At 44.4% G+C, this 14637-nt stretch overlaps 1 protein-coding gene across 1 annotated transcript in view; it reads left to right on the forward strand.

The window, feature by feature from the left end:
- Positions 1-14637, forward strand: part of RAB31 (RAB31, member RAS oncogene family) — a 75812-nt gene that overhangs the window by 35984 nt on the left and 25191 nt on the right. The window contains exons 4-5 of the mRNA XM_088469698.1: positions 3550-3621; positions 9340-9446. Coding sequence (XP_088325824.1) covers positions 3550-3621; positions 9340-9446 — 179 coding nt within the window. The remainder of the gene's footprint in view (positions 1-3549; positions 3622-9339; positions 9447-14637) is intronic.

The following is a 14637-nucleotide window of genomic DNA, read 5'->3' on the forward strand; positions in this document are numbered from 1 at the left end:
CCCTTCTGATTGTCACGGAGACTCCCTGAAATAGTAGCAATCTCCCTGTCTCCCTGAAGAGTCTAGCAATCTCCCTGATTGCATCTTACACCCATTATGAAGCTGATATATATATATATATATAACAGATATATACATTCAAATGGGATCTATAGTATAATTTCCCTGCATTGGTTATAATGCACAATGATCCCTATGGCTACATGCATTGTCTGAAAAGTATCAGTGTGTTTTAATCAACAAGTAGATCTTACTAACTGCTTTGGGGCTCATTTACATTTGGATGCAAGTCAATTTTATGACACGCCTCTCAGATGTAACAGTACATGCCCACTTTACCGCCGCGCTCATAAGTGCTGCTTTCACGTTTTCCCTGAAAAGCTTTTTCAAACGTAGGCAAATATGTCATATAACCGTAGCTAATGAATTCTTCAAGCGCCAGTGATTGTGATTTACTGTGAAAATTCCAAACTAATAAATATATAAATAAATGAATAAATATTCTCCTGGGGGCACCAATAACACAAAAGTGGGGTACCCCTACTGGATATACGTGTTAAAACACAAGACGGGCACTCCCCAACCGGTATGGGGTGTCAGCTCAATCCAATAGAAACTAAAGGGTGGTAAGCCCCTGGGAAATGTATAGAAAGCAGAACTGGATCAGAGCACCTAGAAAGTGCCTCAGAGTATGGAAATGTGTATAAAGGAGCCTGTACCACATCGATATTTTCCTCTCAAGGAATCAGATAAGACATTCATGATTCTATAGCACTTTATTGCGACTGTTCTTACCCATGCTTTTATTATTTTATTGTCTGATTTTGTTATATGTTTTTTCGAATTTGTCTATATGCTATTTATGTGTATATCCTACCTCAATGTATTATTAATAAATTAATATTTTATATTATTTATGTGTATTCATCCACTTGCAATATCTAGTTTTTTAAAAATCAGTCACGCGGCATGTTTATATCTGTTTAACTTTTTTACATACATCTGTTATATATGTATGTGTATTTTAAATACCACTAGCAGTTTATACACATTTCCATACTCTGAGGCACTTTCTAGGCGCTCTGATCCAGTTCTGCTTTCTATATCATATAACCGTTTGCCTTTTCACAAAAATAGGTGCATGATGACATAGAATGACATTTGCACTGTGGGCTCTTTTTCTAGCTTTAAAGTGAGCTTTACTCTCATTCAGTGCAGGACATACTTGTCTACTCTCCCAGAATGTGTGGGAGATTCATGTTGGGAAGTGCTCTCAGAATCTAGGGATAGCACTGCAACCACCCAGATCCTGCTAATTTCCAATGAGAAGTGTGCGGTGCTGGGGCTTGATGATACTCAATGTATTCCTGCCTCCTGCTGTGTAACGCTGTGAATCACTGCATTGCACAACATGTGGCAGGGCCATGGTTGATGCAATTTACAATGCTACTCCACCAGTACCTGTCGCTTGGAGTTCCCCATCTGTGATCTCCTGGAGGGAAGGTCCCAAAAGGTAGGCAAGTATGGTAAAGAATCATTCCCAGCACTCCATGCTTTTCTGGGAATTCCTCTCCCCCACGTACCATTACTGGTTTTTGTTGAACATTTTTATAGAATATAGAGGCAGTTCTAATGCTTCAAATTGGAACGTGTGCTTTCCCTCTAAGAGGTCCTTCTGTACCTCGATTTTACCCTTCACATGTGTATTTTATGGCTAGATGTATGATATAAACTCTATCACTTATAATCAAATCCACTTTACATCCACTTTTTGACTTTGCAATGATGTAACGCAGCCAGTTATATATCCAGTAAATAAATTTAGTTGCAAAAAAATAGGTAATCCTTTTTATATTAAAACTAGTGACCCGTCCTGGTTTCGCATCGGAGCAATTTTGAATTTACGACGATAGGCCTTATAAGATTGCCTTGTAGATGACATTAGTCTTTTTTCCTCCTGATGTCAACACAAAAAGACAGCCGCCCCGCTTTGTTGCGAGCCCCGGAGCGAGTGATTTCTCGCTCGCTCCGGGGCTCGCGCGCAGGTCTGAGTCAGACCCTTAGTTTTGAAGTGACACACAATAGGGCCACGTAAAGTTGTCCATGAGAAAAAAACCTTCCTCGACAAATGCTCTATAGAATAGTGAAAACGGAATCAAAACCCATTCAATGGTTCTCGAGATTAGCCCGAACAAACAGACAGATGCCTAGCAGGGACTTTATTTTATACTATATATTGATATACACATAACATACATTAACACCTGTTGTCTGGGTTGAGTATTCTTCTTAAAAATTAATACTTACAAATCTTATACCATGTCTTAAAGATTGCTCTTAATTGAATTATTTTCATATACATGAACAATGCTTCATAAGAAATTGGTGGTTTTAGTACATTTATATAACATTGCCCACTAAAAATATAATAGGGTTGGCAAGAATAAGGAGGTATTATATATTTTTTAATTATATAGCAGTTTTAGCTTTTTTGCTAATGAACTTCCTTTTCCCCAACTATAGCGCAAAGTGTTTGAATTCCAGTCTGTAAGCACCCCAACAGGTCAAGTTTTCAGGATTTCTCTGTGGAAACAGAATAATTACTGACCCAGACAAGTAGAATAAGAGACCTATTTATTAATGTAGAAATAGGCTAATTATTTAGTAAAGGGGTCATTTAACATAAAGTGTCTGCCCCCAGTATAAGATAAATATATGGCGGTCCCTCTATTTTCATTTGCAAAAGTAATCCCCATACTGTAGCTTTCTTTGGGGACTACCAATTTTTCATGCTCCGGAAAGCCAAGCTTTCTGCAGCTGGCACCCCTCAGCTAGTGTATATATGTTATATGTTTTTTATGCCACAGAGCAGAGAAAAACAAAGAAAAATACTATTTTTGGGGGGCACAACCTGTTACCCGGGCCCGCCGCGGCTCTTGGCGGGCCTCTCAGCTAGCACCAGCTTTAGATGGCATTACACATTGTAGCCTTTTTGATGGGACGGGCTCTTTTTAGGGTGCTTTCAGGGGTGCAGCCGGGCCCAGATGACAGGGGGCGTGGCCTAGTCATGGGAGGCTTGGCCACGCCCCCTTAAAATAAAAACACATTTTTGTAGCCCCCCCTGCGTGCTGGGGAGGGGGGCGCTGTGTGCCCCTCAGCCTGGTGCACAGCCATTTGGGGGCACGATCAGCTCCCCACATAGTCATTGGAGACTGCTCCGACTGCTGCTTTAGCAGCCACGAGCAGTCTTCCAGTGCAGCCCAGCACACAGCAGCATGTGCTGGGTTGCTGTGATGTAAGAGGGAGGGGGAGCGGTGCCGGACCCGGGCCCCCACGGGGCCCCTCCAGCAAGCCCAGGCCCGGGTAATTAGTACCAGCCCCTCCCCCTCTCGGCGCCCCTGGGTGCATAGGGACTGGTTTGAGACACACTGCTCTAAATATTTATGTATGGTTTTTCTTGCAGCTCTGGACACTAAAACAGACTTCTCTCTTAAATGCTATTAAAAAAAATAAAATCTATTCCTTAATTCAATACTATTATTTTTGCAGTTCCACTCATTGGCACCTATGTACTACAGAGGATCAGCGGCTGCTGTTATAGTATATGACATTACAAAGCAGGTAAGTTTTATCAAATTGTGTTTTCTCTGTTTCGTAATCTGTTTTACGTTTGATATAAAATAATTGGTAATCATGGATATATATGTATGGTTTATAAAAGACTAAATATACTTTTCTGGAGTCAAAACATGTGGGGACTAAGGGCCTGTTTCAGACCCGCTTGCAAGCGCATAGCACTCGCAAGCAGGTCGATGGTCGGGCAGTCAGCACGCGCGAGCCCCGGAGCGAGTGAGAAGTTCACTCGCTTGGGGCTCGCAGCAAAACGGGGCGGCTGTCGATGTTGATCGACAGCTCGCCCTGTTTTGTAGGCGGGTCGGTGGGGTGGCTGCACAAACAGAGGCATTCCCGAAGGAACGCTTGCCGTTTGTGGGCGGCCCTACTGACATCACACGTGATGTCAGTAGCGAACTTCCTGCTCTATTAGAGCAGGAAGTTCACTGGGGCTTGCGGTGGACAAGACCCTACCACAAGGGTCTCATTGCAAGCCCGGTGGTCACCAGGCCGCCCGCACAAGCTGTGGGTTGTCACCCACAGCTACGCGAGTGGCCTGGAGGCAGATTTTTTTTTTAAAATCCGCCCTGATTCAGAGCGAGCGCTCGCAAATAGCGAGCGCCTCTGAATCATAACCTAAGGGCCTGATTCAGAGCCGCTCGCTCGTGCTGTGCGTTCGCAAGCGGCCCAACATTCTACATACACGCATGCGCACGCTTCGTTCTGAGCGTGCGCAAACTAAACACGGCAAAGGCAGCCCAGGGTAATGAGTGACAGGAGAGGCTGTTTGTGGGTGGTAACAGGGGCGGGACACTAATAACGGGGGGTTGGAGATGCGAACGCAGGCGTGCCTGGGTGTTTCATCGCCGTTGTAGTGGCATGCATAATTAACAGGCAGTGTCATAGTACACGTCACTTGCCATTTTTTTACACTGATTTCCTCGCAATGCTTGTGGTAGGGTAAAGCTACCTCAAGCACTGCGTTCGCATCCGATGGTGCTTTATGTACCAATGTTTTAATACACTTCCTGGAGATGACGTGTTGCTGGTGGGCAGCTCTGCCTGTGCGATTGGGCCTACGCATACACAAAGTGGCCACTCACTTAGATATGGTGGGCGTGCTTATGCCTTGGCAAGTGATGCTTCCCGTGGCGTCACTTTGAAAAATTTGCATACGCATCTAGCGAGCGTACGCAGATAGCGACCGGGTCTGAATCAGGCCCTAAGCCCTTTTACAGACATAAATGGGTAAAATCTTAAAATAAAAGTTCAGAAACACAATTAGAGACGGATATGTCTGACTGATGATCACATTATCTTCTCAACGCTTTTCCCCAAATGTGATGCTCAAACCAGTTGAAAGCTAATAACATAATGGAGGAAACATGTATAAATCAGCAAATCATATGTACGGTCACTAGGCCTGATTCAGAGATGGACGCTAATGTGATCGCAGCTGCGATTTCAAACAGAATGCAGCTGCGAAAATATGCTAATAGTTCCAAAGCTTATCTGAGCATAAGGACGCCCACCGGTGTCTTCTCATATGCGTACGACACAGCTTATCTGCGTAAATATTGTTAACATCGACGCACATCGAGCAGCCATCTTGGCCTTGCCGCATGTCTGACCAGCCACAAACACTGCAGATCCCCTGACACAAAGAGAGCTCTCATGCTGCGTATGTAATTGCAATGGCTAATTTATATACACGCCCATGTAACGGCATATGAATGGTCAGACACACCTGCATTATTCTGATCACACCCTGGTTACCTCCCCGAGATGCTGACTACCTGTCACTCACTTTACGTATGGATCCTCTGCGCGTGCGTAACCGCAAAACAATTGCAGCGCGTGCGCAGTATGGCTTATAACGATGCGCAGTGGCAAACAATCGCTCGATCTGCATAACAATCGTCATTGCGTCTGTCTCTGAATTATGCCCACTGTACGATGCCTGATTGTGCACTTTAATAATCTATATTATCTTTATTCAAACTTAAGGCATTGAGATATTGCTCCTGCAATAGGCCCTCCCCACAATGTAGCATTACACCAGCAGCCACTGGCTTGTACAAGCGATCTCCCCAAACTGCACATATTCACAGAATTATAGCATAAACTCCTGGCATCAATATATTGAATGACCACATTCTGTGCATTCTCAAGTTCAAGTCTCATTGTGTAGAATCCCAACCTCATAGCATAGGGCCGCATTTAACAATGATACATGACACCTTTAGCAATACGGTCCCCGTTGCCGTCAGTGGGGACCCGGCAACAGTCTTTCTGGCTTCAGCAAAGCCTTCCAGACAATGGCGGGTCCCCACCGGGTGAAACTGTCATGCACATGCGCATGACATAGAAGCCCATCGCTGGCAGTGATAGGCTACCAACAGCTGAGCGGAGCACACCGATGGCAAGGGTGGTGTCGCTGGACCTCGCTGGCAAGGTAAGTAGTGCTGAATACCAGTGGCATCTTAATTTGTATCACTGCGATACTTAATGAAATATGCTACTGGTGTTTAGGTTTGTTCTGAAATGAGGCCCATAGATTCCCAGCTTCTTAGCACAGATTTCTAATCACATTGTACAGCTTAGGGGGTAAATTTGCTAAGAATCAAGATTGGTTGAGATTTCTCTATTCTCACTCGTAAAACTCGGGGGAGATAGTTAATTCGAATCAACTCACCATCGGGTAAATCGGAAGTACTTTTCACCTAAAATATACATCTCTCAGATTTACCAAGAATCGGGATGACAAGCTAGGGTGAGATGACAGCAAACTCTCTGCCCAAATCACTTTTCAAACTCTCCACCTCCTGAGCTGCGAGTTAGCCTGAAACATACACAAATCATTGTGATTTGTGTATGCTTCTGCCTTTAATTAGTTAAAAACGGGTTAAATTATTTAAAAAAAAATTACGTGAGGTCCCCCCCCAAAAGCATAACCAGCCCTTGACTTGTCAGCCTGTCCTTGTACCTAAAATTATGGGGAACAAAACGAGTAGGGTTCCACCGTAATTTAGGTACCAGCACCAGGCTGCAGGGCCAGTCCTGGTTTTAAATATAGGGGGGGAAAATTGCGTAGGGGTCCCCCTATATTTAAAACCAGCACCGGACCCAAAACGACCGGGGAGTAATGCCACAGCCCAGAGACCCTATTACTGGTTCTCCAGGGCCATAGCATTATCACCCCAAGCCGCTCAGGCCAAGCTGGGGATCTCAGGGGAGATGGAGACCCCCTAAAAAAGGGGTACCCCCTCTCCTGAAACCCCAGGCTTGGTCTGAAGCCCGAGGCTCTTCCCCGCACCCCTGGAGCGGTGGGTACGGGGTAATAAAGTGTTAATTAGTATTAACGCAATTTTTTTCCCCTATATTTAAGACCAGGACTGACCCTGCAGCCTGGTGCTGGTAGCTAAATTATGGTGGAAAAAAGCTAATTTTGTTCCCCGTAATTTTAGGTACCAGGACAAGCTGAGAAGTCAAGGGCTGGTTATTTAACCCGTTTTTTACAGGACTAGCACACAAGCAGCCTGCACATGTCTCACTGATATGTGCAGGCTGCTAGCTCAGGAGAGATTTGCAGAGAGAAAACACTGAAATCTTGGGTGAGTAATCTCCTGCAAAACGAGATACTCAGGAGAGATATCTCATTCTGCTTCACCATCGGCCAACTCGATTTGCCTCAATGCCTGTAAATTTGAGAGATAAAACTTGATCAAATCACCCACGTTTTGGCGAGTTCCAGTGAGATTAATCTCATTGAAAATCGGGATCATCTTGAATCTTAGTAAATTTACCCCTAGCTATCACATTTTATAACAATCATATATAGTATATCAGAGCAAATAGTTATCTAAATAATTGATTTCATATTAGTCATTTTTCACACAGCTGCATGCATCATATATGTTAAATGAAATTCCATACAAAGAAGAAAATCTCACTTATCTGAGCTGTCATTTGTGTCTTGCAATACCTCTGACTTTCCAGAGCAGGAGAGCCCATTGGGGGAAAATTATTAGGAATTGAGTTTAGTCAAGATTGCATTCTTGGGTGTGTTTGTCCATTTTTCTAAACTCGCAAATTTACTAAAGGCAAACTCGAGTGAGAAATCATGATTCTCTCTGCAAAACATGGGTGAAAACACAAATTGAAATAAATACACCATCGGCCAAACTCGCAAGTACTTTCCATAGACCGGACTACAACACAGGAATTTTCCAAGAATCGTGATTGTTATCACGCATGTAATTTAAGCAAACATGGTCCAAAATAGAAGTTTTAAATAGACCCCCCTCCTGAAGTTAGGGTAAACATAGGGAAAGTACCTGCTTTATTATCCCGCAATTGCCTGGTGTATTGAAATTGTCTTTGTGCTACACACCAACAATTCATAAAAGAACTATAAACATATTCTAGTTGGTAATTATCAGGAGCCATTTTTAAAAAATACATGCTTTTACTGGTTTATTTCTGTGTGTTACATGTTATTTATGGCTATTTTATGAATACCATCTACACTCTAGCACTCATGCTTTTTACCGTTGATGTTACTATTTGTTACTACTATTTTGATTAAGCAGCGGTATACAAACCATGCGCTGTACTGCAATTTATTTTTACAACATTTAACCATGAGAGTTATTTCAACCTGCAATATATATTTTTACAAATTATCATTTATATTCTATATTAGCGCCAGGAACTATTTGCCTTGTGAAATAATCGCTTGGGGCATGCATCCCTTCGTTACTTTAAATATGCAATAATAACTACAATATATAATAACTATTATTTGGTTAGTTTAATATTCTGTAGTAGATACCTGTGCTGCTACTGTTCCTGGAAGACATGCATCGCAGCGGGATGCAGTCAGGAAGCCGACGTTTGCAATGCCGACCGCCAGCTTCCCGACTGTCTAATCCCGGCAAGGTACTAATGACTGGTGTCGAAATCCTGACGTCTGTCATTAGACCTACGCCGGGAGCCCGACACCCGGCATACCGATCGAAGGTAAGCCAGGCGCCGGATGTGGACAGCTGCGGGGGAAGAGGGTTAGGTTAGGGGCTCCCGGGGGGGACTTAGGGTAAGGCAGCCCCCCGGGATCGGTTAGGGTTAGGCTGCGGGGAAGGGGGGTTAGGTTTAGGCACTTGGGGGGAGGTTAGGGTTAGGTACCCCTAAAGGAGGGTTAGGGTTAAGGGGCAGAATAAGATTAGTTGTACTTACCTTTTTTAGCTTCAGGATCTTCACCCCTGCCGGGCTTCCACCAGCCGGTGGTATATCATACTGATTTCATAGCAGCATAGCAAACTGCTGTAAGTATCGCTTACATCATTGGAACATTTATTTAAGATAATCCCATTATTCAGCTTCATAGAAATTGTTATTTGATCATTAGTTCACCTGTGTAAAGACTGTTTTACGGGCAGCTGATTATCTGGAATTTACTTGAACATGCATCAATTTCATATGTGTTATTTTTATCTATAATGATATATTCATTATTGTTTATGGGCTTCTTTCATGTATTGTTGTTTGATGTTATATGAAACTTCTATTTACATTTCCACTTCACTGTCATTATTTCTTCTGCGCAAAGATAACTATATTGAAGTTTTTTAATTAGTGCTTTAATTTCGTTCTCAATTAATACTCTGTATAGTTTGTGTTTATTAGAGAACAGGGAACTAAATGGCTGATCTTATTTACTGTATATAGGACTCGTTCCATACACTGAAGAAATGGGTGAAGGAACTGAAGGAACATGGCCCAGAGAACATTGTTATGGCTATTGCTGGAAACAAATGTGATCTCTCGGACATCAGGTAGTAAAGTCTGCGATGATATTGTCCATTTAAGGGGTCTCTTATGTAGTCACTGTACAATCCTTGTCCACTAGTTTGAAAAGTCCTATTGTGAAAGAGTTCCATGATAACGAGCTGGCATAGCACCACCTGCACAGGTAGCTTGTAGGGCTACAGGCTTATAAGCAGTGGTGTATCTATAATGGGTGCAGTGTGTGCAGGGAACACGGGCCCCCGGGTCCAGGGGGGCCCCGCACCGCACACACTGCACCCATAATTTTTTTAAACTTACCTGTCCGAGGTCCCGCGTCGGGTGTCACTGCTGCTCAGAACACCGGAAAAATGGCCGCCGCGGCCAATTTTTCGGTGTTCTGCACATGCGCAGTAGACTCCGGGCACTAGAGTGTGCCCGGAGTCTACTGCGCATGCATAGAATGCCGGAAAATGGGCGCCGTGGCCATTTTCCCGGCGTTCTGCGCATTCGCAGTAGACGCCGGGCACACTCTATGCCCGGAGTCTACTAATGCTCCGGTGGCTGACCAGCCGCGTCAGTCGGCTGCCAGCCACCAGAGAGAGAGGAGGGGGCCCCGCATGAGGAGTGCACACAGTCCCCCTCCTCTCTTATAACGGCCCTGCTTATAAGGCTTTATTTTACTTAATTATTTTCTATGGATCTTAAAACATTTTACACTGTGGGAACCTTCCTGTCATAGGTCATCACCAGATGGCCTGCTCTTTGGCTGGATCTTGTTTGGTTGTTAGATAAACAGGTGAGATGAGCTATGCATGTTTGCCCAGGTATGTGCTGCAGTGAGGGCTGAGAGTCTCTGATGCAGATACAGGGCCTGATTCACTACGGATCGCTATTCTGCTTATACGCACGCAATGCAGTTGCTAAAATCAGCGGTGCTATGTAAATGTTTGCATTCGCATTGCGATCACAGCCTGACATAAGGACGTCCACTTCCCATTACATCTGTATATTTGGCCAACATAGACAAACAGTCAGTAACATCGGACCCTTACGCACAGTTAATGAAGCTCAGACCTTATTCAGGAATTGCTGACTTCGGCGCACGTTATGAGTCCCCAGGCGGCGTCTGGTTTCGCAGTGGCTAATTTATGCACACCCATGCAATGGCGTTGAAACGTAATGGCACGCTTGCATTCGCCCGACCACCCCCGTCACCTCCCACAAACAGCACTTCCTATCAATCACTCTGCCATGGGTCTGCGTATACTCTGCGATCGCAGTCCCGAGCGCAGTGGCTAGTTCGCACACGTGCACTACGATGCATAGCATGCGCAGTACACAACATTTGACCAATTGCGTGCGTATAAGCAACTACGTTCCTTGCTGAATCAGGCCCACAGAGATTTAGCAGCTTATGCTGGGAATCCACTATTACTAAGTAGCGCAGCTTTCCACTATCACCCCCATAGCCAGCCTAAACCAGCCCATGCTGAATACTGTTACAGTATCTGCGTTATGCTATCTGTATTTCTGACTCTGTGTAATAATTAATTTAGCATGAATGGAGGTAATTTACAGAGTGCAAATCGGCTGCTCCACAGTGCAAAAGTGGCTTTGGATCCACTGTTTGTTGCAAATAGCACTTAGATTACCTCCAAATCACATACTTTTATGTACCATGGTAGCAGAAGAGCCACAGGTTACACAGGCTAGGGGGAAGGCATTGGCAAGGTGTTCCTACTGAACTGTGGAGTGCGCGTACTGTTTTGTGGAGTAATAAAAAATCAAGTTTCCATTTTGTGGGGTAAAATTATTGTTCTGCATTTTTAAAAGGATCAATGTTACACTTTAGGAAAGATGTGGAATACTTTTAGCAATGTAATAACAAATGTATATACACAACTGCCATATGTGATATGCTGTTCAGTGGTGCAACTAGAGGGGTCGAGTGGGCTCTGTCTGACCCGGCAGCGGTAGGGATGGGTGGGGATGGGGTGGTGGTGTTGTTCCCCGGGCGCTGTATAGGTCAGTGCTGTCCGTGGCACTACACTGACAGTGAGTGTACTACTCGGCGTCGGTGTGTTTGTTTTAGCAGCCAATAAGAGTCAGACAGATTCTTATTGGCTGCTGCATCCTGGACCGGCGCCGGGCTGGAGCTCACTCAAGAGCTCTGCCTTCCGGCTCCTGCAGTGGGTGAAGGGAAAGACATGACGTCTCTCCCATAGTGCCGAGTGGGAGGAACGGATGGTGTCGGGTACAGGAGCGAGGTTTCGGGTAAGTATAGTTTTCTGTTCTGTGTGTTTTATGTGTAAGGGGCACTACTACTAGGGGCACTGTATAAGGGGCACTACTACTGGGGAACTGCATAAGGGGCACTATAGGGGGCATTGTATAAGGGGCATTACTGGGGCCACTGTATAAGGGGCACTACTGGGGGCACAGCATAAGGGGCACTACAACAGGGGGGACTACTACTGGAGGCATTGCATAAGGGCACTACTATTGGGGACATTGCATAAGGGGTACTGCTACATGTGGCATTGCATAAGGGACACTGCTACTTGGACAGACGGGCACCCTGAAGTGCACTGTATGAACCAACTATATATCCTGGTGCAAAATTAAGGTGTTCTGCGGAGCGCATTAAGTGCACCTCATCTAATCTCTACAGTTATTTCTATACAATTCCAGTTGTCAGCTAGTTGCCATCTGTATTACACATAAGTCCCCAGATGGGTCCTCAATTGATCACCAAATTGGCCTCTGTTTTGTGTGCTGGTTACCAGAATTAGCTCTGTGGGCCTAATACTTAAATATGAGTGATTTGATACAAAGATTAGTCTTTACTTTTAAATAGGTTTAGTATACTTAGGAAAGTCCTTTCTGTAGGAGTCTTATTGTATATTTCACTGCTGGACCATACAAAATGGAAATAAATTCACCTGAAAAATTTAAAATATCTTAAAGTCCGAGGTGATCAGTTTACAGTTTTACTACATGTTAATACAAACAAAATAGTATTTTATCCTGCTATAATAAATGTATATTGGTAGGACGCGATGTAGTTGGCATCGAAGCGTGCGGGATACAGACGATCTAAATACCAGCACCGAAATCCCGACAGTTCGGGATCCCGGCACCAGTATCCCGACCGTCAGCATCCCGAAGGTAAGTATCGGAGTGCTAGGGGGAGGTTAGGGTGCGGTGTTAGGGTTAGGCACTAGGGGGAGGGTTAGGCACCGGGGAGTGTTAGGATTAGGGTGCGAGGAGGGGGAGGTTAGGCTTAGGCACTAGGGGGGGAGATTATTGTTAGGCACCGGGGAACGAAGGTTAGGGTAGGGATTAGGAAAACACTTATGGTTCGTTCCTATGGTATTCTGACCAGCGGCATTTCGACAGCTGGGATTTCATACCCAACCCGCTAGGACAGATAACATTTTAAACAATAAACAAAATGTATAAAACAACTGACTTGTTCATTAGTAGGCAATAGCCTAATGGAGGCCACGAAGATGACACAAATAAGATTGTTTTTTATCTGTAAAGGTTAGGGACTTCCTTATATAATGGTCCTTTCAGGAAGATACAGTTGCTGTACATTGTAGTAAGTGGTGGAACTACCAGAGATGTAGGGTGTGAGGCCACCATGTTGCCACAAGTGAGGGTGGCTGATGACCACTACGAGGCCCCCACACCACCATTCACATTAAAGAGGAGATCAGAGGGCTCTTCTGAGTGACCCATGTGTCATACCATGCATACTTAGAAGAGGCCCACGCTTTGCTCTTTTCAGCTGATGCACTGTGTTATTACTTATTGTAGGCACTCATTCAAAATGAACTTGGGTCAACTAAATGCTATATGCAGAATGGACCATGACATCCATAGAAACACATGAGAGTGGGGAGTTGAATATTAAATTGTAGTTTATCTTGGCTCTGCTTTCAGGACAGGGCAGCAGTCAGTTTGTCAATCTTGAGGTGAAATGGTGGTTCTGGGTAGGGTAGGTGACAGAAAGGCGACCGACCTCTCGGTTATGTGTTTGGAAGTTCAAAAGCAAAATTCCAGTGCGCTTATGTAGAGGTGCTAACCCGGGTAGATCAGCAGTTGATAACAAAGGGTGTCCTGCTAACACCCTTAAATCCAAAGACAAATATAATAAGTGTGTATCTACACTTATATGAAAGAAATATATATAATTTGCTATTTAATACCTCCACTGACTCTAGTGTCTGCTCTATTACCTAAATAAGGAGTCTGGGTAAGTGCACTGATTTGAAGGATTAGTGAATTTTGACAACTTTGGGCCTGATTCAGAGCCGCTCGTAAGCGGCCTCTCGTTTGCTCCGAGCGATGTTTGCCCAACTGCGCATGCGTACGGATCGTTATACACATGCGCGAACCAGTCAGTGCGGTCGAAATTCATGTGCTCGCAAAATAGCGAATGCCTGATAATTTGAGTGACAGGAGTAGGCGTATGTGGGTGGTAACGGGGGAAGGTGCTTGAAAACGGGGAGTGGAGATCCGAACGCAGGCATGCTTAAAGGTCAGAACGGGCGTTTTATGGGTGTGCATAATTAAAACAGCAGCGTCATTGACCACGTCACTGGGTTATTTTATAGCCAGAACTGCTCGCAAAATTGTGGTAGCAAAAACCAACCCCAAGAATAGCGAGCAGTTCATACCTTGGTCGATGTACTCGATTAATCAAATAAATAGCGGACATGACGTAGGATGCGAGCGGCCAGGGGGGTATTTTTTAAAAAAACGACCGCACGTTTTGTTCGCTCGTTCAGACCTAGAGGCGTGAACAGACCGCAAAGAGCGAACGGTTGATTTGAATAGCCACCCCTATTTTCTGGACGAGCGAGCGCTAATTGCGTCCGGCACTGAATCAGGCCCTTTGTACACAGTGTACTGGATCCGGGGACATTAACACTGGCCACGTGTGCTCCCTCAGGGGACCAAACAGGAGGCTAAATACAATAGTGCTTTAACAAGCCAGGAATTGCTCCACTAATGTTCCCCTGTGTTATTTATTCTGCAAACTATTACTGATGAACTTTCATGCCAGACATTCACTTCTATACTTCAGCAGATTGCAGCTTGATTTGAGTAACCTGCTGGATTATTGTGTTCTTTTATTAGATACATTTCAGCTACTTATTTTTAATTGCAGACTGACAACTTAATTATAATGTCATACTGTATGAAAGGTGATTGTTTCTGTTTATGTGA

The sequence above is a fragment of the Taudactylus pleione genome, unplaced genomic scaffold, assembly GCF_031769625.1.
Source record: "Taudactylus pleione unplaced genomic scaffold, aTauple2 ptg000093l, whole genome shotgun sequence".
NCBI lineage: Eukaryota > Metazoa > Chordata > Amphibia > Anura > Myobatrachidae > Taudactylus > Taudactylus pleione.